This window comes from Microchirus variegatus (genome assembly GCF_963457635.1).
Source record: "Microchirus variegatus genome assembly, chromosome: 7".
Classification (NCBI taxonomy): Eukaryota; Metazoa; Chordata; class Actinopteri; order Pleuronectiformes; family Soleidae; genus Microchirus; species Microchirus variegatus.
Window position 1 is genome coordinate 11,396,859 of NC_139808.1, and position 25,355 is coordinate 11,422,213.

Genomic DNA, 25,355 nt, shown 5'->3' on the forward strand with positions numbered 1-25,355 from the left:
TACTTTCATTGCAACTTCTAAATGTGTGTTGTTTTTAATTATGAATGTAACATCATATGACACTTATAGTGGAAATGTAGTCATAATGAAGTTGTAGATGCCTATAACATGTTAATATAATGTGCAGCTGTATATTTTATGACAACACCAGGTGGTACATATTGTAACTTCAGTGTACTGTGTAACCACAGTTCAAGTTAAATGAAGATAAATCATTTAATTGTTGTTTCTTTCTGTGTTGTATCTAACCCATACCAAACAGTGACTTACACCCCAAATAACAAGAAAAACAAAAATCACTAAATGTTTCACACCGCAGCTGTAGGTTGACTAATGTACTAATAAGTATATAGATTGAACAATCAATGAAAAGGCATGAATACCACGATGATTTGTTTCTTCCAGCATCCTCTCAGTCAAACATTAACAAGCAAATGCATGTCAGCACTGCAGCTCTGAGCAGGTAGGAGGTCAATGCGTTGCACAAGGACGTATTGTCATTGCAGGTGACGACCATTAAGACTCTGATTATGTGGTTGTAAAATGGTTTGTTTAACCACCAGTGAAACCCTGCTGTCAACATGTTCATGACACAAACCAGCAGCATAATATAAACCAGCTCTCCGTACCGTGTCAGCTTACTGAGCGTCAGGGTCGTAAAAGTGTAAAACACACGTACGGAGAGACACAAAGCTGTGTGCACGGGCTCCATCAAATCTGTAATCAATACTTTTCTATTTTAGCTCTGAGGAATGTGATCAGTTAGAATCACCGGGCGCCCCGTGTCAGCAGAAGGTAGAGATGAGAGACAAAGAGAGGTGAAAGGACACGGGCTGCTAACTAGAATTGGCATCAGGCCCAATCCTTCAGCCAATCAATACCATTCTGAAGCAAAGCACTCAGCGCCACAATCATATTCATTGATCCCTTACTGATAAACGTCAATATGTCACCTAAACCTTTACGGAGCTGAAGAGTGGGGAAAAAAAGAGAGAAAATGTCTTGTTCTTAGTTTTTATTTGCCCAGACAGAATACTCAGTTCATCACTTCCTTTTTAGCATTATAACAGTAAAGGCAGTAAAGCACTTGTATCAAATAACACGGGTTGTCTCCAAGCTTATATTAAGTCATATATAATGTTATTTAGTATTTAGCAGTAAGCTTTTATTTTAGCATCAACTACTGTATATTATATTATATTTGCTTTGGGGTGTCCCATTATGACATGAACATAACCTATTCATACTGCTGCATGTATAGAAAAGGTCATAGTAAATATGAATAGATTTACATTACACATTCACATCTATCCCCACCCTGTATGTAATTTAACTGTATGTCATTTAAGAGTGATTATCATATAATTGACCTTTTTAGTGTCTTTGTGAAAGGGAAGGTCTACAATACGGTAGTGAGAGGCTATGATGTATGGGTTGGCGACAGTTGGCACTGTCTAAAAAACAGGAGGCGGAGCTGAAAATGGCAGCGCTGAAGATGCTGTGATTTTTTTTTTCTAATGTTGGCACAGCTCAGGTTGAATGGTTTGGGAAATAAAGTAAAAGAGTTAAGATGGTCTGGTGGATGGATGTTGTGAGGGAGGACATGAGGACAGTTGGTGTAACAGAAGAGGACACAAGGGAGAGGACAATATGGACGCAGATGATCCGCTGTGGTGACCCTGTAAGAAGAGGTGTCTTAGTTGGGAAAATGATTTCCCAAATTAATTATTAAGTTGTAAATATTTATTCAGAGAAGCAAAAATAACTTAATCCGTATGTGTAACTAAACATAATATGCTCAAACTCATATTGCAATTATTGATGCAGTATGACTCATAAGTAGAAATCATGATGCGTTTACTTTTTTTTGCTGTTACATCATCTGGAGAGAGCAAGGTTTTGGTTTTTCCAGTGAATTCCTGCAGCACTGCAGAATTTCATACTAATGTTGTTTTTCCACACAATTATTTTCATTAAATAATCTTCCGACGTGGATATTGCACATATAGTCATATTGCGTTTTAAATTATTTCGCAATTAACTGTGCAGCCCTATCTATGCTCAACGGCAGCTCAGCACATTTTCTGCGAGAGAGACCCGCCAACTGCTGTAAGTTATATTCAAACAATATCCAGTATTATCAGTAATACTGTAATTTCAACTAATTTAATAGGAGTGATACACAGTTTGTTGTTTTTATGTGGGGCTTTTATAGTCTTGATGATCACTCAAAGTGCTTTATATTCATCCATTCACACCCACACACACATATTCATCCAGCTGATCTATACTCAGTGCTCTCACACACACACACAAAGCTGCCAGGAGCAATTTGGGTTTAAGCCCAGGGACACATTGGCATGTATATAGCTGTTGCCTACTGAGCCACAGCCACCCCATCTGTATCTGCTTTTACTTGTTAACAAACAAGTGCAACCGCGTTACACAGCAAATGTAGGTCAATGTAGAGTGACGAGCAGAGGAATCTTCTCCCCATGTGTAAAGGGGCTTTTCTCCCCAGGTACTCCAGTTTCATCCCACAGGTCCGTAAACATACAGAGGTTAATTGGAGACTCTAAATTGACTGTAGGTGTGAATGTGAGAGTGAATTGTTGTTTGTCTCTATGCGTTTGCCCTGCGATGGACTGGAAACCTGTCCAGGGTGTGAGCCACCTTTCGCCCTATGTCAGCTGGGATTGACCCCAAACCCCTGCACCACCCTAAAGAGTTCTTCCAGAGTTTTTTTCTCCCCTGTTGCCAGGTTTTTACTCATTGTGTTCATGTTGGGTTTCTCTAATCAGCAATTTAATTCTGCACATTTGTTTGGGGACCCAAAACACATGTGGGTCCAGAAAGAGTCTTTGGAAATAACTGTTATTATTACGAGTTATTATTATCACAGACCTGTAATCTAACCTGTGTAATTTAAATTACATTTTATTATTTACTGCATAAGTGAACAAAGTAGAACATACACTTATGATTATATCCCCAAGTGTGTTTAAGTGTTGGAATGACTGTATGACTCGTGCAAGTGTCAAAGAATAAGCTCAATTAAAATAGTGTTATTTATCTGTAACTCTATGGCAGAAGGCTGTGGTTATGACAGGCCATCAGTTATTCCACTTATAAAAACTACTGTGTATCAAGCATTGAATTACACAGTGCACTGTGCATTCAGTGGTGGTGAATGGTGTGGAGCTTCTAAAAGCAGAAAACATAAACCCATCATTACTTTTATGAGGGTAGAGGACATTTATAAATACTAGTGTGCAATGTGTGCATCCTCCGGCACAAAGAAGGAAGAGCTGACAGTTGCACTCTCCTTTCAATTTGCTTATTATACTTGTCACACTGCCCACTGCACTCCCTTTTGACTTAGCTGAATGTGTGTCATGAAGAATTTGATGAATAAATGCAGATAGGAAAATAGGAAACCACTTTCCATGAGTTTATTTATAATAAAAAAAAATTTCTTCAATGGTTACCATGGCCACATATCTTTCTTTCTTTCCCCGTCTTTCTCTCTCTTTTATATCCATCTGCATTACATACATTAAGCTATGCAGGTTACATTGATAGAAAAAATATATGTATATATGATTTTTTTGATTTTTTCTTAGTTAGTTTTAGTTTGATATTTGCTTCTAAAAAAGTACTTTGACTGACTTAACGTCCAAGGTCAGTCGGGTCAGTTATTTGTTATATTTGAAGGTGATCTGTTTGAAATTCACTCATACATGAGCCACATTTTCATAAAATATAAAAATAGAGTGTGCTTTATTCCCTCACTCACTTAATGTCAGGTCCAAACTCAGAAAGTCCTTTTAATTTTCCCACTGGAGACTAAAACACATGGGACAGATGTGCACATGCATTCCTCTGCTAAAGAACACTGTCCTTATCACAGGAACAACCACACAGGTTTGGAACAAAACCACTGGTTTCACAGCAACCAAACGATTGATGTTAACATTCAACAACCCACCATTTCAAATGTCAGCAGCATGACTGACTGTATATCAGCCTCACCTGGCTCATCAAGTACAAAATACATTCATAGAAGCACAACAGGGGATTCATGAAGTGCAGCATTCATCCTATTGCTGACATGGAGAGTATATACCTGACTTCAGCAAAAACATGCCAATTTCATTCATTTTTCAATTGACATGGAACTGTTACAAAACTGGGTCAAGGAGGAAGGACTCGAATGCAAAACCTCACAAGAGAGTTAAATCAATATCCTTTAATCAGTCCAAAGTCAGTGCACAGAGGTCAAAAACAGGTTTACAAAGGTATACAAAAAGGTGAAAGGCAGCAGTCAAAAGTCCACAAACCAATTTGTGAGGACAAACTGTCAGGGAAGGAGTGCAAGGGAAGGGGTTTATATACTGGGGGAAGACAACTGGGCACAGGTGAAACACATTAGGGCGGGGCAGACGCCGATTACAGGCGGGACACACTGGAGAACAGGAAGTGAAGCTACCTGAAACGAGACAAGACATGGGTGCACAAAATAAAACAGGAAACACACTGGACAAAACTGAAAAACATGAATAAAAATGGATGTGACAGGAACAATAATAAAATGTTTTTTTTGTAAATAAATGAATAATGACATATTCAAAAAAATAATCTTATACTCACTTCAGTCCTGGGGAGTTTTAGGTCTTCTTCAAAACAGCATGATGTGCAATTTTGTAAATTACGCCTCCGTTCAGAGTCAAATAGAAAATAAAGCACAGTGGCATGGATTGGGGCCTGGATATTGTGTGATTGACACCTAAAATTGTCCAATGTTTGCATGGTTGCATGTGAAAGAAAACATGCACCAGATAAATCCACATCTACAAAATAATAATAATACCAAAGTACAAAACAGATTAAGCTGATCTATGACTTAGCATCCAAAAAGGCAGAGCAATTAGCGTCACATTTGCAAACCCTTTTCAAACCTTTTTCCACAAGCGCTTTAACACCATAATGTCAATGCAATTCAATTATCTGCAGTGGAGATAAAGTCAGATCACATCAGGTACAACTTGTAAAACCCAATTAACACTTCTCTGCAACAGTGTGTTACTGCCTCTAACAAGATCAAATGTGCTATTTCATGATGACAGGGCCTAAAATAGACAATATATGAGCAGGTATGTATCAGCTCATCACATCTTTTACTATCAGCAGACATGCACAGGGTGTACCCTGCCTTTCACCCTATATGTCAGCTGGGATTGGCACGAGCGCCCGCTGTGAGCTTAATGTGGAGGATGAAGCAGTAGAAGATGGATGGATGTCAGTTGGTAAGAGTACCTATACAAGATATAGGTACTCTTACCAACTGACATCCTTTGATCACTAAATCGAGGCAAATATTAGACATCAACTATTAACCGATAAATTTAAGAGCTGCTGACAGACAGATTTCACCACATTTGAACAGAACCATGGAGGTAACTGTTGCCAGTCGTCGTAGTGTAATAACCAAGCAATGGACAACATTGATCATACTTTGTTTGGATTCAAAAATGAGGACAATTTTGCCACGCTCATTTAACATTAATTGTTGGAAATAAAAAAAATGTCAATATCAAAACTACAATAAATGATTAGGCAAACAAGTACATTTTATTTAATTTTATTTGAATGTCTGGCCCCCAAAGTGTTTGTCAAGAAAAAATTCTGGCCCTTCGACAAATATAGTTGGTGACATCTGTTCTATATGGACTGAGCTCACTAGCTCATTGCTGGCTCCATATTCACATTCAACTTCACATTGTTCCTGTTTAAACTCTCTCTATGAGAGAAAACTATCATATATTGTGCTATTTTATCCAAAAATGTGTTAAGATTATGAGTTACTAAAAAAAACTGTCATTTTTTTGTAATGTATTTCCGTCTGTACCCAACTCAAACACAACATCCACTACAAAATATCTTTCTACAAACTATTCACATGCCCTTTTCACTTCAGATAATGTCAATGCAAGGCAAAAAAAAAGGAGGAAAAGCTACATGCATCACTGACTTTGGATTTGTTAGTTTCAAGGGACTCTGACACGATAGCAAACCAGCATGCACAACAATCAAAACAATAAATCTGAAGCAGCTAAATGGAATTCAGACATTATTTATTTTATTTCCACCTGCATGTCTCTGACTGTGACATATCAAAACATCTGCAGTAAAAAAAGGCCTGTTTTTATCAGTGTATTTTAGTGTTCCCATATCACTGCAACAGCTGCTGACAGAATAGCTTCAGACTTGTGGCGAGGCCTCCAGAAGATTTTCCCCACAAAAAGGGACAACAGGCATTATATTCACCTTCCCCCCCCCCCCCCCCCAAAAAAAACTTGTATCATGTTTGTGCCACTATGTGGTTTTAAATCTTTTATGGGCTCACTTGGGAGCATTGGGCAACAGGTAAAAAAAAGGCCCATTGTGGGGGTGTCTGTGCAAGACATAAACGGTAACTTTTTGTTGCATGTCATAAAACTGTGGATGACCCAAAGAGTCAGGAATCTCTCAGCCAGAATCAACTCTCTCTTTTTATGATACTGTATGTCTACCACCTACATTTCTCTCCCTGATAGATTAGGTTCATCGAGGGGACGCACAAATAAAAGTTACAACCTTGAAAAAGTGCTTTCCAAAATAGATCATGTATAAAAAGACCTGAGATCCATTGGCATACTGCAGACATATAGACTACTTTTATGACTATCATGCAAAGGCACAATCATTGTAATCTGATAAAGGAGCATCATAACCAAATGAAAAAACTGAATCATACTGGGTTCAGACATCTTTGTTATAAAATAACTTTAACTTTCAATTCAATGGGCTGACTTTCACCATTTTCAAATGTCACATTTCAATTTATGATGTTTAATGATGCTGTTCTCTGCAATACACGACATAAGGGTAGAATATTTCTCCTTAGATGGAGTTTTCTATAGAATGGTTCTTCTCATTATGTGGATGAGTTGATTAGCTCAGCATAGTTTTTACAGGCACAAATTAACACATTATTTGTATATAAAATAATGCAGTATAACCCTTTCTCTCTTTATTGGAACAAATACAGAAAATAATGTTTTCTCTTTTAAAAAAAAAAAAAAACTACAGACGTGTCAAGTATTTAGTGTGAGATACCCTTTGCTCATGCTACACTCATTACACAACAGTAGCATGATGCTGTCTCTATTAAAACTAGGGTGGAACCCTAATTTAAAATTATTGTAAACCCTGTGTTTGTCCAACTATTTTATGTTGAGAAATATCTGTTGTGAAAAAAAGGTCTGTTACACCAGGTTTACTCAAGACAAGCTTGCGCATTACAAGCACAGTTAAACTCATTGACAGCTTGCTGATAATATATGAACTTCCAGGCATATCATTCCAAGCTAACTGGCAATGATCATTACAATGTGACATAAAAAACGACAAAGCTGGTGCTGCCCTCAGACTATCGACAGATGAGGCAGCTACAGTTTGACACCTGAATGGAAAACTATGTTGTCTAAGTTGAGTGGGACCTGCATCATTGCAAACTAGTTTCATCTTTAACATTTAATATGTCAAAGATGAAACTAGTTTGCAATCCTAGCTGTACTCACTGCAAGAATCTGGTGCCACAATCGTACCTTGTCACTGCCTTGTCTGCTCAGTGATCACTCGTCCTCAATCTACAGTATATAGAATACTGCTGACAGGCCTGACAACAGCACAGACGACTGTACTGCCATTCTGGTTCAATCCCAGTCTTCCATTGTTTTAATGCTCCTGAAATGCTCAAATGAGCATCTTACAGGGCTGAGCCTGCCATTATTTAGGGATGGTTGAATATCACTTTGTCACTTAGAAACCACCTTTGAAGGTGGGTTTATGCCTCACTCTCAGGAATATTGGACCCCAGGCAGGTTTGTCAATTAATGGAGGTGTTGGTGTGCTCCAGCGATTTTGAATTATCCCTCCATCCATCTTCTACCGCTTTATCCTCCACATGAGGGTGGAGGGGGAGTGGTGTTAATCTCAGCTGACATAGAGTGATAGGTGGAGTACAACCTGGACAGGTCCATCATAGAGACAAACAACCAAGCCGGAAAACCCGGAGAAAACCCACGCACACACGGGAAGAACATGCAACTCCATGCAGAAAGGCCCTTTCGGGTCTTCTTGCTGCAAAGGCAAGAGTGCAAACCACGACACCAACACTGTGGCCCCGATTTTGCCTTAGAATTATCATAATTGTTCATTTTATTCTTGTTTTTATTCTTTTAAGAGGAAAATAATTTGGTACTTTCTAGTTTTTGGTTAGTTCCTTAACAAAAAACAGTGCTTGGACAAAGTATGGATCCTTGGGAAAATATAAAGCAATAAAAGTTATATAAGCGCAGATTAAAGGAAATTGTATATCTTAATTTCTATTCATTTATTTTTACGTTCAGTGTTGATGCTGATTCAATAACATAAAAGCTTAAAAAGGCTGATCGGCTAATTTCTTTATTAGCTGCTAAAACACAGAGAGGAATTAATCCAAGGAGAACCAAACATTAGGTGACACAACAATCATCTGAAGACTTATAAACAGCCTGGCTTTCTGCTCAGAGAGTTGAAATTGTGTGGATGAAAAGAAAAGTTGAATCAGCCCATCGGTTATAAAACAGTACTAATCAAGTGCAGAGATAAAACAAGGCCACTTGACACACAGAACAGTGACGGGAGGTCGCATTGAAAGATGTTCAGTCGAATTAACGTCAAATCAAACGCTACTTCTCAAGCGCTTTGTTGATATGAGTGGATGAATCAGCCTGACAGCAAACAAACTTCTTCTCTCCACTGAGGCGTGGAGCAACAAGTCCCGCTTCTGTCAGCTTTCAACACAGAAAGACAGAGGGCAAAACATACAACGTGTATTTTCTGTGTCAGACTGGCCTCGTGCAGCGTACTGTCAACCAGCCTTTTTCAGTCAACAAATGCAGAGGCAGATCAAAGCGGTGAAAACAGCCAGGACATGACTGTTAGGCCATTCAATAGAGACGCCCAATGAATGAGTAAGGATTCAAATTGTACCCTTTTTTCCACAAACAATAACCCATACAGCAGACTCAAAAAGCCTCACACACTAACTGCAGCATATTTTACAGGAGTGCACACTCTACAGAAACAAACTTATGTTACATAAGAAATCAAAAACAAGCTATTGGGGGAATGGATTGAGTTACAGGTCCTCACAGTTCCTGTGGAGACAACCCAGCCGAAGGCTACAGTTTCTGATGATGTTGCCTTAGCCGGGTCAGTCATCTCCTCCCCTGGAGATAATAAGCAACACCTCCAGGGACTATGACTGAGAGTGACGCCCCTCCTGATACTCTGCATCATTTTGAGGCTTTCTCTCCAGAGGCCCATGGATCCAGTATTGATCACAGACTGAAGGTTTGCCTCGCTTGCCTTCAGCTATAGGCACACAGAAAAAGGCGAGGGTGCGTAAAACAGACTATGACCTTCAACTGCAAATGTGTGAGCATGAAATAGAAGCTGAAAAGGAAGTTAACTATGACAGCTTGAAGAAGACGACGCACTGAGAATTTCAGCTGGGCAAACATTGCCAGGTTCCGCACCTTCACACAACAAAAAAACTTCACAAGCAAGGTTTCGATGTAAATATGTAGCTTTGGTGGCGATATCTCAGGAGTGAGGACTTGATTCCTAATTTAGTGCATTTGAGAGAATTGCAGTGGCCTTTGATTGGCCTTAGGACATGTGGCCGATTCTGCTTCACTGACAAAGCTAGTCGGCAAAGCAGAGAGCCTGTAATACGAATCGCTGATAGAGTCAAGCAGGTACTGTAATAAGACTAAATCAGTCATGCAAGTGCTTGTCAGTTGACTTGATATGATAGAGATATTGGCAAGTTCCTTTAACTCCCAGAGCTTCAGTAATTTCAGCTTTCATAACTCCTGATAATTTCCTCCAGTACACAGTCATGCCGTTTGGAATATGTGTAATGCTCCTTACTTTCAATAGAGGACATTGTTGTATCTTCCCGAGACTGGGTCAGTCATCTGACCACACTGAGGGAAGTGTTCAAGTGTCTATCAACAGCCTCTCTACATTTAAACCTTTCAAAATGTGAGTTTGGCTAGAGTGCTTTTCTTTATTTCGACAGTTACGTAGCTTCCTGGCTATATCCCCACTAAGGCTGGCTTCACACGACAACACTCCCAGGTCAAACCGACAAAATACTTTATCAGATGTGCCTTTCGTTTAGACGGTGACGGCGTTCTTGGGGCTTAAAAACGCAAAGAAATGAACCCACCCTCCAGAGTGGAAATCTTAAAAAACGATCCGCCGTCGCGTTCCCGTCTAAAGGGTTGAAAACGCAAAAGTGTTCTCTGAGCTGTTCACGCTGGCTATCCCTCCTGTACGCGTTGACGTCAGATCCATGTGCAGTACAGACAAACAACAACAAACATGTGGGATTATTATCCATCAGTCGGACATTCACGTTGCCTTAGCTGCTCTGATACCTATCCAGGAGTCATTTCAGCAATTAAGCCGAGTGAATGTTTTGGTTTTCGACTGTGGGCTACTCAGCGCTACTAGAGGGAAGTAGAAGGACGTTTCAGCGCATGCGTGCGCTCCTGGTGTTGTTGTATGACAGTGCTTCACAGCGCCACCTAGCCACCTGGCATGCATACTACATCAAATTTCACACACTTTTTTTTTTTTCACTGTGTGCATGCAGATTTCCACCCAAAGACGCTCGTCTAAACGCGAAATAAAAAGTGGGAACACAACGCCACTTTTGCGGTTTGTGTTCAGATCGTTGTCGTGTAAAGCTAGCCTAACTGTTTTAACTAGTCCTTCAAAGCCTTGTGTGTGGTCAGATGAGTGTCAACATTCATTTGTGTTGTCTGCTCCACATTTAAATATAAATCCAAATTTAAACCATCCCGTGTTCTCTTTTCACAGCTTCTAATGGAAGTACTCCACCACACATGCTCTTGTTGGCCGTCCAACATTTCGAGGTATACCTGGAGTCAAATGTAAAGCCTATCAAGTGCAAAACCTGTTTCTTTCTTTCTTTTTTCACTATGACTCATTCCAGCTCTTGATTGTGTTACTCTCTTTAAAAACTCCCAGTTCCACCTGAAGGGTTTTAACAGATGGGTAAAACAATTCAATGGCCATATATACAGTATATATATATTTATATATATATACACACACACACAAACACCTTTAAAGGTGGCAGAAAATACACCAGAGACACAGTGAGGTACTGGCTTATGAAACATTCATTACTTTCTTCTGGCAAGAAACATGAAGAGAAGTCTCACAAGACCAGTGTTTAAATGGATTACTGTATTCAGAAAAGCCTGACTCATTTCTTCCCAGGTGTAAACCTGCTGAGCTGACAATCAGGACCAGCAAGACCCATGAAATAAGCTCATGTCTAAAAGACATTGAAGAAGGACTTCAGTCTGAAGGGAAATTAGTATGTCCACAAGGACAAAAAATTGTGACAATAACATATATGCTATTGTCACATTATTTTGTCCTTTTTAAGTTTCAGTTATAATTATATATAATTACACAATACTTACTCAGGTTAAAGCCGAAGTAGGTGGCATGTTTTGTCACTATTGCTCTACAAGGCCATGAAAACCTTTCAGCATAATGTAAAATCGAATGATCTGAGAGAGAGAACGAGAGCTCTACACCTCCACAATTAAGTATTTATCAGCCCATACATGCAACAACAATGAAGGGGTAGTATATGTGTAATGTGGCAGCACACGCTGGTAGTGATGGGCCCTCAGAGAACAAAATCTGTAAGGGTAAGAACTGAGGAATCAATAAATAAGTTGAAGACTGAACCAAAAGAAGAATGGATAGGTGTTGACGTAGAAGATGTAAGCACAGCATATGATTCACTTCTGAACTGTTATTAACTTATAATAAAAACTGTAATTTCAAGAATGAATAACACGTCCTTGATAAATCCCCTAACAAAGGGCAACGTACAAGGATTATAGAAATTAATTAAAACATACTTAAACATGCTAAGAAAGACCGTTATAACAATGGGTTTATAGAAAATAGAAATACTGCAAAGGGTACTTTTGAAGTACTAGAACGCAAAGCTGTTTTGACAAGCTTGGCCACTTACTTTATTGATGTGGAAAACAGGGTCTTAAATGAATAAATCATTAAATATCAATTGATCTGGGTATGAATTATTTGACTCTATTGTATGTCATTAACCTTGTTCTCTCGCTCTCTCTTTCTCTATCTGTGTGTGTGTCCTAATCTTGCAGGTTGCAGGATCCAGATCCAGTTTCGAGTCTATTATTATTATCTCCTCTGTCACCCATTTTCAGTCGAGGCAGATGGCTGCACATCTTTTGAGTTTGGTTCTGTCAGAAATATCTTCTTCCTGTTAAAATGGGAGTTGTTTTTTTCTCTCCACTGATGCCTAGTGTTTCCTCATTGTGTGAATTGTTTGTTTTCTCTGCTCTCCAGGATGTTGTCTATGTGCAACGCCTTGAGATAATGAATGTTATGCTTTGGCGAAATACAAATAAAATTGAATTGAATTAAATAACACACACATAACGCAACACAGAAATACACAGTGTAACAAATGTAAAAAGTGTAAAAAAAATTCACTTTATGTGGACATTTCCTTTATTGTCACAATTGCCTCTTCAGGACATGTTGTCAGCGCTGCTGCCACATCAAGGCCACCACTGAAGGTGATCTACTGGACTGATTCTAAAAGCTTTTGTAAGTACCATTCATTTATACAGTAACAAAGGGCCCAGTTTGTAAAATAAGAGGATTCTTTTCAGGATTTTGAGGGAGCAAAGAACTGTTACATCCAATGCAAAAGTGCCTGAAACCCGTCGTCAGGGGTTTATTCCACTGGTCTGTTGGAAAATACAACCGAATCAACATTTTCCTGTGGTCTTAGTGCCCAGATTAAGGTTTTCCATACAGTTGAGATGATAAGGCAGGGTAGACTTTAGGGCATGGCACTGTTCTTTCTAGTGTCCCTGTTTATTCAAATGTATACAAGAGAAAGCATGAGGAAAAACTAACGCTGGCAAAACAGCATACAGTTTGCTCACTCGCAGTCAGTGGTGCTGTATTATTTTTAAATTTTGAGGCAACAGCAGAAGGGAGCAGCACGGAGACTTTCAGTTACCAAAATAAAGTGAAAATGTAGCTGGGTCATCAGTCTTTAGCCTCACAGGCCTGTTTATAGTACAAGGAAAGAGAGGTTTCCTTTACTTTTAATCTTTTACTGACTGAGTACAGTCTGCAGAGAGGAGGGATGCAGAGACAGATGAGTGGGCTCTCACATTTCCCTGGTGTAAGCTTTAGTGGTTTAGATCAAGTCCATGTCAGTGCCATTCATCTGGCTGCCACCATGTTAGAGCCGACCACTGACTGATCAGTTGGAGTCCCTCAAGGAATCATACAGCCTTATAATAGAAAGGCTACTGAAGTTATTAAATCCAGGGAGCAGAATACAGACTCAAAGTCCTCTGTGAAGAATGTGTTGTTGCAACACGGTTCCTCACCCTGTGAGTCACAAAGATGTAGAACATCATGGTGCCGTTTCAATTTAACCATATATGGTTTTCTGTCAAATTGAGTATGAGAATGCATTGACCCGTCGTAACAATGAGCCATTCAAAAGTCCTTTTTTTCATAATTTTATGATGTTGTTGTTGGTGACATCCTGGTTATCACTGCAGGTATGTGGATTAACATTCAGATGTGGGGATATTGGCCGGTAAGTGAAAAATACTACTAAGTAATATTTTTATAAAACTTGAGACAAATTTACTTTAAGGAAAACAGTTCACAAAACAAATTTGCAATATGCAAAACAGTCCTGATGGAAAGGTAATGTACCAAAATCTGCGAGTCACCCATGAGTGAAAGGTCAATTCTTGCAGTGCTCGATGGAGTTTCTCCTGACTGAGCTTGGACTGTGGCTTAGTGATGTTTTGTGACATTTTGTGGAAAACCCATGAAACGCTTCACAACAGCTGGATAATGCTGAAGTGAAAAGTGCTATTGGCCATTTAGCTTCTGCTAACGTCCTATTTCGAAATGGAACTCTATTCATTGCAGCAGAACAATCATGCCCATCATGCGAACAGTTCTTGGAGGACAGAGGCTTAAAGTCAAAAGAATGACACTAATTAAACACTTCAGTACAGTTGGAAAGATGTTCAAAAATTCGAACTTCGAGGATTAATAATAATCCCCTCTGGCTGCAGTAGTGCTGATTTTACAAAATGTATTTTCCAGTTTCTATTTTTTTTGGGGGGGGGGGATAAAAAGGGTTGTGGCTGTGCAAAAAAGTCGACAGAAACTCGGTGCAGTGTGTAAAATTCTGATGAAATTGATGTAATTTGACAGAAACTCAACAGATAAAATAATTATGCTTTTTCATTATTTAGAAGAGCACAACATTTTTGTGTGTTTTGATGTTAACTGAAGGCTACATAAGGCTCTCCAACACATTTGGAAGGAAAGGGTGAGGAGAGGGATATTCAGCTGCAACATGCAACTTCACCAAATTCAAGTTAGTATAGTATATCTATAGATATACAGTATATAGGTATATATGTTGCTCATACATTTCTAAAAGGGTCATCAAAACCTTCCATGCTCAGCATCATCACATCGTCGCTGGGCTCCGTAGAGGCAGACATGAGAGGAGACAGAGATCCTCCACTGTCTCTGATGTCTTATCTGACATGCACACATGCAGCTTATCTGTCAAGTGGATGTCATGTCTGCTCTAAATGGCTGACGTCTCCACTCGCCAACTGGATTCCCTTGTTTTTTTCATCCTCTCAAAGGTGAGTGACAGGCACAGTGTCGCGAAACAGACGACTGGTTTAACTCAACGCGGTGCAGGGAGGTGAGGTTTGCCACAAGAACTGTACAACTCTGCAACAAGGACTGAGCCACGATGATTTGCACTGCAGACAGATCCGTCTTCATTAGATGGCGGAGACAACAGGCTGTGGTAAAAGTACAGCAAGAAGCAGAGTCTAGAAAGAATATTTGAAGAATGGTCCACTTAAATTACTCATAGCCGAGTATCAGAGATCCTTCCCCTCTACATCAAGCTGTCATGTAATCACATTAACAATGCTGGTAACAGAGAGGTATATTTAACCAGTGGCTCTGAATCAACCCCTGCCCTAGAAAACAATATTATCTCATTAGTGGTGCGGCAGCCACCGGCACTGATCCCCATGTTGAATTGCAGGCTGCCTGAGGACACTATTAAGGAGCGTCTGACCTGTCCAGTCACTGACAGCTCAGTATATATGTCCCCCTTTTTAATAGACCATCTTGCTGAAAAATATGTCGACAAACCTTTTAAAAAAGCCATTTCACTAGAAGTCCAATGGTTCCACCCATTACATTTTATGCTCCAGTCCATTCACATAAACTTGATGCTGAGCCTCAGTTGCCATTTTTATGGTCTGATATGGACACTCTGCACTGCACTTTATTCGTGGGGAGATGTGAGCCAGAAGGCAAAAAGTCATGGAGCGCAGCTGGAAGACGGAGGTAAGCAATTGATAGACTGCATTTTAGAAGCTTATATTTCACTTGATTCAGTCAGCATCCAGACTCTGGTGAATAACTATCAGGCCATAGCGTAGAATTACTTTAAAAGAAAATAGAAAACTGTACTCAAGGCTGAACAGCTGACGAGCTTTCCTTCGACTTTTCTACCCAAACATTACCTGAATACGGATGAGCGCCCGTAAATGTCTGTTAGGATTTAAATTATAAAACTGCACGTAAAAGGATCTTTCAGGGGACAGCTGTTAAGGCATGCATGTTTAAATCCCGATCGGGGACAACACATTTGTACTCGTAAGTACAGGGAATTGGCGTTTAGGGAGGGCATGAAACTTTTCTGACATGTTTTTAGACATTTTGAAGTAATATACAAATATTACAGACAACTGCTGTTTGAGTCTTCACTTGTGTTCATGACAGTAGAGCAACAAAAAAAAGGAAGAAAATAAACTCTCTCAGAGGAATTTCTAGATTACAGTGAGTGGTGACATTAGGAATTCTAAATGTGTTTTTATGTACATCTGAAAGATGAAATAATCAATAAATTGACCAAAGGTTTAATGAGGCAGCTATTAATAATTTAACAGATCAATGGTGTTTAATGTTTGAGATCACCCATCACTCTGCAGTTCAGCATTTTACAACTCATTGTTTAGTTTTTTACGGTCTGTACCATACTGTTGTTAGTTCACCATGGGTGAGAAGACGATGCTACACAACATGCAACACATGGTCCACAATAAGAACAATATCATGATGCAGTTATTCTGCAATAACTGATGTATTGAAAGACAATCGTGTGACGCACCAATGAATAAATCTCCCCAAAAGTTCTTCAACACATTCAAACACAAGTTTCAGCAGGGCACAGAAACCCCAGGATAAAAAAAAAAAACTAAGCTGTGGCAAATTTGAAAGCACTGTACCTCCTCATGCTAAGCTTCAACCAAGCATAGACCATTAACAGCAATACAATTGACTAACTTTAAAGGAGGTTGCTCTAATTGCTGGGTAAGGGCAGGCTTTTAGTTTGGAAGAACCAATTACCGCCATGCTGTTAGCACTTCACCACTAATTGCATTCATCAACTCCAATCGTTATCACCGGGCTCTCCTACGATTTCTATCAAAATCCAATATATATATATATATTTATATATATATATCCTCATTTCTTTGAGTTTTACAATGGCTAGAGGTAACTCATAAATGGTGAGAGTTAATGGTTCTACATGTGAGCTGTAATTTGAGAGGAAATGGAGACGGACAACTGCTGGCATATCTGATTCCAACACAGTGTGGATCTTCTGTGCTGCAGAGAAACACAGAAGCAGATTCTACCGTCGGCCCAGTCAGTGTTAGGATTGATCAGATGTGCTGAGAATCACTATGTTGCCTGTCACTAATAAACACTGCTTTGTGGTTATGTATTGTACGCGTGTGTCTCTCTGTGTGTGTGTAGTTGGTTGTGAGGACAGATGTTGATTCAAACCTGTTTTTTGTGAGGTCATTTTGACCTTACAAGGACTTTAGGGGACTTTTATAGGGTTAGGGTATAGAATTAGGTTTAGTTTTAGGCTTAGGTTAGGCATTTAAGTATTTAGTTGCGATGGTTGAAATCCTACATTGTGTTGCTTTCAAGGCCCAGCATGTAACAAATACTAGGATTAATACCAGACATAGACACATAGATACCATGCATGCTTGGGAAAGGAAAGGGTTCATGGAGGAGGGGTATGTTTAATAAAAGTACATTTTAGAAATGCGTTATGCATAAAATGCACTAATATAATATTGCATATTTGTTTCTTTCACATGTGCAGGCAGCCTCCATCACCTACGCATGCTCACACTAGACATGGTCATAAATTTTGAGCTGCACAATCGCAGACAAGGTCAGATGTCTTATGTTCACTGGGTCAAAGCAAAACAACAATGTCAATAACTGATGTTAACAACAGACCATCTTTCATCAGTATTCCTTTTTCTTGACACTTTACTTGAGGGCACTGTTATCATCTCAGACAGTGTGATCTATGGAAACTAAAACTTTCAGGTTTTTTGCTTCTGCATTTATTAGATGTTTTTTTTTTTCTTTTTTTTATGACAAAACCTACAGTACATGCCAAGTGTGTGAATACAGTGAACCTATTGAAATTCTCCAAACACATCCACTTTCCCCCTGCTCCCATCTTTTGGCTACACATCGCATATAGAGAGGATACAACCAAGGCCACACACAACCACTCATGACTCATCTATACAGCTGCCATTCAGATGTGTATCGCAGAGGACGTTTGATGGTTTTCTAATCTCTATAGCTGCCACCAGGAGATGGGACAATCTGACCCCTATCATCCCCGCAGCACGATCTCAAACAGCCTAACATCTCCATCTCAATCTCCCTCTACTTGCTGTCTCGGGCAGCCAAAGTGTCGTCCATCTGCTCTCCAAATGTCAGGACGAATGCTCGCCCGGCAGCATCCCAGCACATCCCCAGGGTGGGGGTGACCTGCTCTGCCACTGTTTGGTATAATGTCATGCTTTCCCAGGGCATGGGTTCCACACTGACCTGCTGTCTGAGCATGCAAGCTGATGTGTATGCTATCACATAACAACAGAGATCTGGATACAGAATATATTGTGTGTCCTGGGCCAGTACACTGGAAGAACACATGCACCAAAGCCCCTGATGAGATAATGAGGTGGGAAATGTACAGAGAGTGCACGGGTCCAGTGGGTTTGGAACAAAACCTTCCACCAAAATCTTTCTCCATTTGAATTTCTGTGGGTAAAACGAAGCCCATCAAACCACAAGCTTGTTCTGCAGTCAGTGAGTAAATGTGAGTTCACTCACTTAAGACAATCATACTATTCAGTATCAAATAGATTTTTGCTTTCGATAAAGTAGTCTGCTAAATATGTCTGTACTGCATTTCTGTAATGCAAAAAAAGGACTGAATATTAAAAATGAACACATTTTATTACTATGATAAAAAAAAACAAAGTGAAACAGAGAAATGATATGTTCTAATCTTCCTCACTCACTCATCCTTGCATGCCCAGGTTGCCACGGGAAGTTCGATATAGATAAAACTATATTCTACTTTCAAACGTTTATGAAGCATCAACGAATTTAAACGTATCAACAATGTCACTATTTTTTTTGATTTTGCCATAGACTTGAGCTCTGGAGAATCCTAAAGTGAAACACTGAAGACGAAGAAGGGGGAGAAGGTAAAGCCAATTTACACAGAATAGAGGGGGAAAAAAAACCCTGAAGCATGAAAATCAGCTTGAGGACGAGCTATTAGAATGCATCACACCGTTTTTAGAAAGTCTACCATAAGCAAATATGGAAATATTCCAGTGAATTCAAATGAGAGCCACTGCATAGTTTCATCTCATTAATATGGCTGCATGTCCCCTTGTGTGCGTGAATAAAGAATAGGACCTTGATTCAAGCAGTGTATACTGAATTTTTGAGTTATCTTATATTTTAAAACCGTAATGCAAGTTCACGACACTGCTGAGACCATTTTTATATCGTTACGGTGGAGCATCAACAGGCCTCGATGGGGAAAGTGTGCCCGATTTCCTCCTTACCACATTTTAGCAGATGCCGTTACAGACAATGACCAACGAACCACAGAGAGACAGAATGAGTTACTGTAAAGAAAAACATGTCTGAATAGCTGTGGTTCCTTTAAGACCCGGTTGCATCATCATCAGTCTAAATCTACAAGACCTAAACAAACTGCACAGGCAGAGTACCTGTAATTGTATTTGCTCACTGTCTCGTCAGACCACTCCCCTCTCTCTCTCTACAGTCTCTCCATCTCCACTCTTTCATGACTAGCTAATGAATGTAGATGGTGCTCCGGGGGATGCAGTGGTCTTATTACAGGGGGTTATGTGTGCATGCTGCAAGCCCAGCATGCTCCAGTCAGGGCTATATGGTGAAAGGTTCAATTGCTTTGGCGAAGCCCCCACCTCAATAAACACGAGGGCTAAAGAGGTTTGTTTATTGGGTCCACCTTGATCTGACCTCTGTAGCTCAGGGACAGGCTGCGTGATTACCTAAGCGTCAGTGCAGCACACGGAGAATGGGGCCAGGGGACTAGTGTTGGCTCTCTCCCTCTCTCTCACTCTCCTAATAAATCAAAGGAATAAGCGCACACACAACATAAGCAGGGACAAATGCAAAAACCAAAAGAGAGAGAGAGAGTCACGTTAGCCTGAAGATTAAATGGTCTGTCCAACATGTTTGCAGTCAAACAAGTGGGACTTACTATACTCCACAGTCAGTCGACAGCACTCATCAAATACATTCAGAAAATATTACATATATTGATTAGACGAGAGGGTGAAAAGTAAACATGATAGTGTATACTGCAAGAATGATGAGCTGCAGTGTGGCTAAAAAAGCAGGAGCATTGTCTTATTGCCAAAAGCAACGGGCATACCGGCCAGAAAATAGTGCCAAACTGTGACGTGACATATTGTTGTTAGCATAACATGTGCATGCATGTTTGTGGTTTAAAACCCGGAACTACTTTCTCCACCCCAAACAGGGCGAGATCTACGAACCGCAGACTCGTTAAATGATTTAACAGCGTTGCATCCACTCTACTCCTAGGGTCTATGTCATACAGCAATACAACAATACATACTACAATAGTGCTGTCACTGTTTTTTTAATGGGATTTTTGAACCACTCCTTTAATCACCTGTCAAGACTCAAAATATCTGGTTAACCCGTGATCCTCCGTTTGTCAGATAAATTTTTTTTGACCTTCCCTTCCCCTCGCTCCTACCTCATTCTTCACTCTGCTCATCTCCACGTGCAGTAAATTTCTCCATTCCTCACTCCTTTCTCATCAGTATGAGCAAACCTCTTTCACATCTCATTCATCTTCTGGGGGTTCTGTGATCAGCTAAGGTTGAACAACGCTGAGAAAAATACCCCACTCAAAGTCTCACTTCACCTGATCTACGGAACACCCCCCCCCCCCCTCCCCCCTCTATCCTCCAGACTAATATCCACCTAAGTCCCTTTGCTCTACATCCAATGTATTTATTGGAATCGAATCCTTTAACTCGCATACTGATATGGTGTGGTCCTTGCTAGTAACCATCAGCAGCAGTTTGAATTCTGGCTTAAAAATACACCACAGCCTGTTGAAATGTGCAGGAGATGGGTATTGAACAAGCACCGCATACAATTAGTGCACAATCTGCTCATCGCACTCAGAGATGCCAAAGGCATCAAAAACAGGGTTTGAAATATAGTTTTTATTTTTCATTTTTGCAAGCTTAGATTTTATGTGTCCCAATCCCATAATATAAAGTATACTGTGTGCACAAATGTGTATAACACTTTCTATTAAGGAACACATATTCACCATTAACTAGGTGCTCATTTATTTTCCTTTTTCTCCAATGTCTATGTTAATTTAATTTAGTTTTAACACCTTAGGAGGGGATGGGAGGGAGAACGGGGAGAAAAGTTTGCTGTCTTTTATGTAATAATGTTTAGTTTCATATGCTGTAGTTTGCAAACAAAAATTAATAAATACATTTATTTAAAAAAAAAAACGAGGTGCTTACTAACATCCATATAAGTAGCATACTAGCCCTTTATTAGTAAATATTAAGCACGTATTAGCACATTATTTCGGAAAAATCTTAATTCATGTCGTAATAGAGGTCAAATGAGGTTATGTAGAATAAGGTGTTAATACGTGATTAATAATTTATAAAATATATATATATTAATAAATATAAAAATATAAATATATAAATATATATATACAAATATAAATAAATATATGATATATCTATATATGCTGTGAGCAGCTTTTCCATTTCTTACATGGATACATACATTTGGAAAACACCTAAATCACATGCACATATAATGTCATTGTTTGCCTTGGAAGTGAGTTTTGATGCTCTTTCAAAGTTTTCTGCTGGTCATATTTTCCTTTGTTTGTTTTGTTTTGTTTTCAGCAAAAAAAAAAAAAAAAAGGAGATATTTCCCTTAAACCATTGAGTGCCATTTGTCTTCCAGTGGCGTAAGGCTCATTATTTCAATGTGTAGTCGCAGTTTCTGCTACGCCCAGGGATCAGGCCATCTTTCCATTAATGGAAATCACTTTGAAAGGTCTTTGTCCCGTGTCACACACACACAAATGCACACACGCACACACACACACACGCACACACACACACACACACACACATACACAAACACAACAATGCACCCACACACATACTGTACTGGTATTCCTTGCCTGTGATGCCTGAATTGCTGACTGCTTAATAGTTGAATTCCCATGTGCACTAAACAAAGCCCTACACTATCTAATACAGAACACATATATGATTTTAAAGTTGACTGAAATTACAAGAATTAAAAGTTTTGATCCCTTTTTTAGGAGCACAGGCTGCTGCATCTTTAAGGCTCCCGTTTAAATCTACAGCACGCAAGGCGTCGAGGGGTTGTATTTGTTGTTTACATTATTTGTAGATGTGTTTTTGCTGTAACATCAGTTAAGCCACTCAGAATTTTGCTTGCCATCCCTTTTCAAGTCCGCCCGCGCCTGTGCCTGCTGCATTGCTATTTAAACGGTGAATGCAGGAGTGAACAATTCCCTGCTGAGGAGATGGAGATGGAGATGGAGCTGCTCGTGCGCATTCTTTGTGCACTGGTTGGGCTGATTGGGCAGAAACAGGGGAGACAGAATGGAGAATAAAGAAATGCATAATAATAAATACAAAAAAAAATGTCAGAGCTGAAAAAGCAGTGTTTAAAATAAAAATAAAAAAAACTCAAGGAACTTTAAAGAAATGAGCCAAAGTCAGATTTGGAGTTAAGAACAAGCCTCAGATGATTGTGATGAGACAGGAGTGCACAGTCTCATGTGATGTGGAGCTGAGATACAAATAATTGCTCTGTTAAATTCAACATGATATGTAGCATTGGCACTAATGTGTGAGACACTTTGCTCATTATTGTTGATTCCCAGCTGAAGAGGCCGTACAACAGTTTACCAATGGAGGTGAAAAAGAGAGAATAGCAGATTTGCGTAATGTAACCTCAGTGTTGACATCTGAACGATGCGCCTGTGTGTCTGTGCCATTTCACTCACATTTTCTAAAAAATATTGCCAGGTAGATGTTGAAATGAACTATACCCGAGGACAGAGCCCTGAGTAACACTGGAAATTACCGGTGATGAATAGTAAGTGATGAAATCGGTCAGAAAATATCAAAGTTATGGGGAGCAGAAGTCGGTTTTTCACAAATTTTCATACACCATAAAAGTAGTGTTTTTAAAACATTTTGTTGAATTGTTTTTCTTTTAAATTGCAAGAAATTACCTTCCTTTAAGTGCACAATTGCATTGCATCCAGCTGCTAAAGGGCAGAGGGCTGTGTAAACACACGTGTGAACGTCATCAAGATCAGGGTCTTGGATGTAGATTAAGGGGAACATAACCCTTCTCTTGTCACCTGGCTCTGTGGAGCTGGCTCAAAGCTGGTTTGTTCAGCTGAGGGATGAGCGCTAGCTCAAGTCTTCTGTCTGATTAAAAAGAAAGAAATGTCTCTGCTGCTAAGGAGCGGTGTTAATAATACATTGAAATTATTCCACCTCTGCAGATGTGTGTTTCTTGTGAATGGTGCCATCAGCTCAGACACAGACGAGGTGCGTCTGTGCTGTGTGACACCCCCTGCCCTCAGCGCTGCCTCAGTCTGGGTCAGTGACAGGCTTAGTTCTGGCTGAAGTGCAACAACAAGCTTTTTGCTGGCAATTTTGAGGTCCGATCAAGCAGTAATGCTTTGATATATGACGCCTTGTGCAACATCACGAATGGATAAATGAAATATTAAAAACTCAGCTGAACTTCTCTTGTCAACACCATCGCTGTCGAGCGCTGCGGTGATTTTGCTCCACACTGTGTTGCTTTCTGACTTCCTTTGATCCCACTTTTAAGGCTGACAAACAGAATCACCTTGTTATTTTGGAAATTCCTTCCTTGCTTCTGAAGCCTCTCTCCTTGATCGTATTCCACATCTCAGTGTCGTAAACTCAGGGGGTGAGCTCTCAAAGCAATGGATGATGGGAAATTTGGGGTGGCATGCACACGTTTCATGAATCACACGCGAGACGTGACATAGAGTGACTTTTGCACGTGAATCTGCACCAGATTCTTGATACATGTGAGCTTCTTCCGCCTTGCCTACTTAGCCGTGACTTAAAATGCGTAAATGTGCAGTCATGTGGAGCTGACGGTATGTGATTTTATATGTAAACATCAATTATTACAAGCTTCAGTATCAGGATAAAAATATGTGTATCATTGTACCTATGTGGCTTCTGTGCGACGATGCACTGGTCAGTTGTCCCCAGAGAGACATCATACAGATGGTCAGCAGCAGCGCCTTTCTGCACATATTCTGCAGCTCCCTCTTCCGCATTCTGGAAAAAAAACAGTGAAAGAAAAGAATTAGGACATTTTTCGCTTCACAAAAAAAAGACTCAGATGTGCAAATTGGTTCACTTGGACTCATGCCAACGGGCTCACAAAGATTTCGACTTGGCAGTTAGAGGTGGTCAATTTCAGTAACACCTCAGGGATTTCAGTTGTACGGGTCTTTAACTGGATATCTAATCTGCGTTCAGATCTGTGTTTGAGAGCCACGTCGCGGCAAATTGAGCGGCTACTTATGGCAAGTAAACGTTTAGCAGTAAGACACAGTTTAACTGGGTTCCTTATGTCAGTTGTTGATATGTTCTTCCCCATAATGTGTGGGTTTTTTTTCTGGCTACTCCTTCTTCACTCCCATAGTCCAAGGACATGGTGATTAGGGTTAAGTTAATGGAGACTCCACACTGAGTGTAGGAGTGAATTTACGCATGAATGGTTATTTGTCTGGTCCTTTTGGCTGAATAACAGCAATATTTAAGTTTGCACACAAGCAGAAAGGTAAATCTGTGTTAATTTTCTGGGTCAAGTTGACAGAACGCATCGTTAAAATGTGATATATCACGTGATATATAGCATGCTGATTAAACAAAGTGTTAGACTGCGTTCATGTGTAATTATAATGGCATGCGCCGCATGCAGTGCAGGTATCTTGCAGACACATACAACAATAATTTTATGAGCCATAAACACACTGCAATTTATAATACCAATTTAGCTCTTGAAACAGAACAAATGGAGACTGTTTACACTCTCTGTCTCGGCTCGCCCACTTGCTGTCATCCTGCTACCTGGGAGGTGAGTAATGCTGTTTGTGTGGTCTGTCTTAATGTGCTCTGCTCGGTAATCTTCTTGTACTTTCAGTTGAGTTGTTGTTCAGTAATTCTCTCCATCACCATCCCAGAGGCCCCCGCGGAGAGCGAAACAAGCAATGCAATCAGTGGCTCATCTGACTGCCAACAGAGCTGGCCTCCGCTCTCGTGAGGAACCAGTCACAAATCACGGCTCTGCTTTGAACTGCGTTTCAGTGCAGCCTCTTGGTTTTGTGCATGGAGATCAACCCCTGCTTATCTGGCTGAGGCTTACATGTGAGGGAAATGTTTTTGCAATGAGTGCCTTTGTACTGACAGCGGAATATGGGTGAGATCTTAATGGGATGTTCTTGTTTTGTGCTGTCTCAGACATCTGACACAATCAAACTGTTATGAGCGAGCAAACTGAAGACAAAC

The 25,355-nt window shown here is 39.9% G+C and overlaps 1 protein-coding gene across 1 annotated transcript in view; it reads right to left on the reverse strand.

Annotated features, from left to right (window-relative positions):
- Window positions 1-24,118, reverse strand: part of tafa3a (TAFA chemokine like family member 3a) — a gene marked incomplete at both ends in the record, with an annotated part of 35,786 nt that extends 11,668 nt beyond the window's left edge. Inside the window, one exon of the mRNA XM_083892662.1 lies at window positions 24,007-24,118. Within this exon, the coding sequence (XP_083748788.1) occupies window positions 24,007-24,118 (112 nt within the window). The remainder of the gene's footprint in view (window positions 1-24,006) is intronic.
- Between the last annotated feature and the right edge of the window lie 1,237 nt (window positions 24,119-25,355).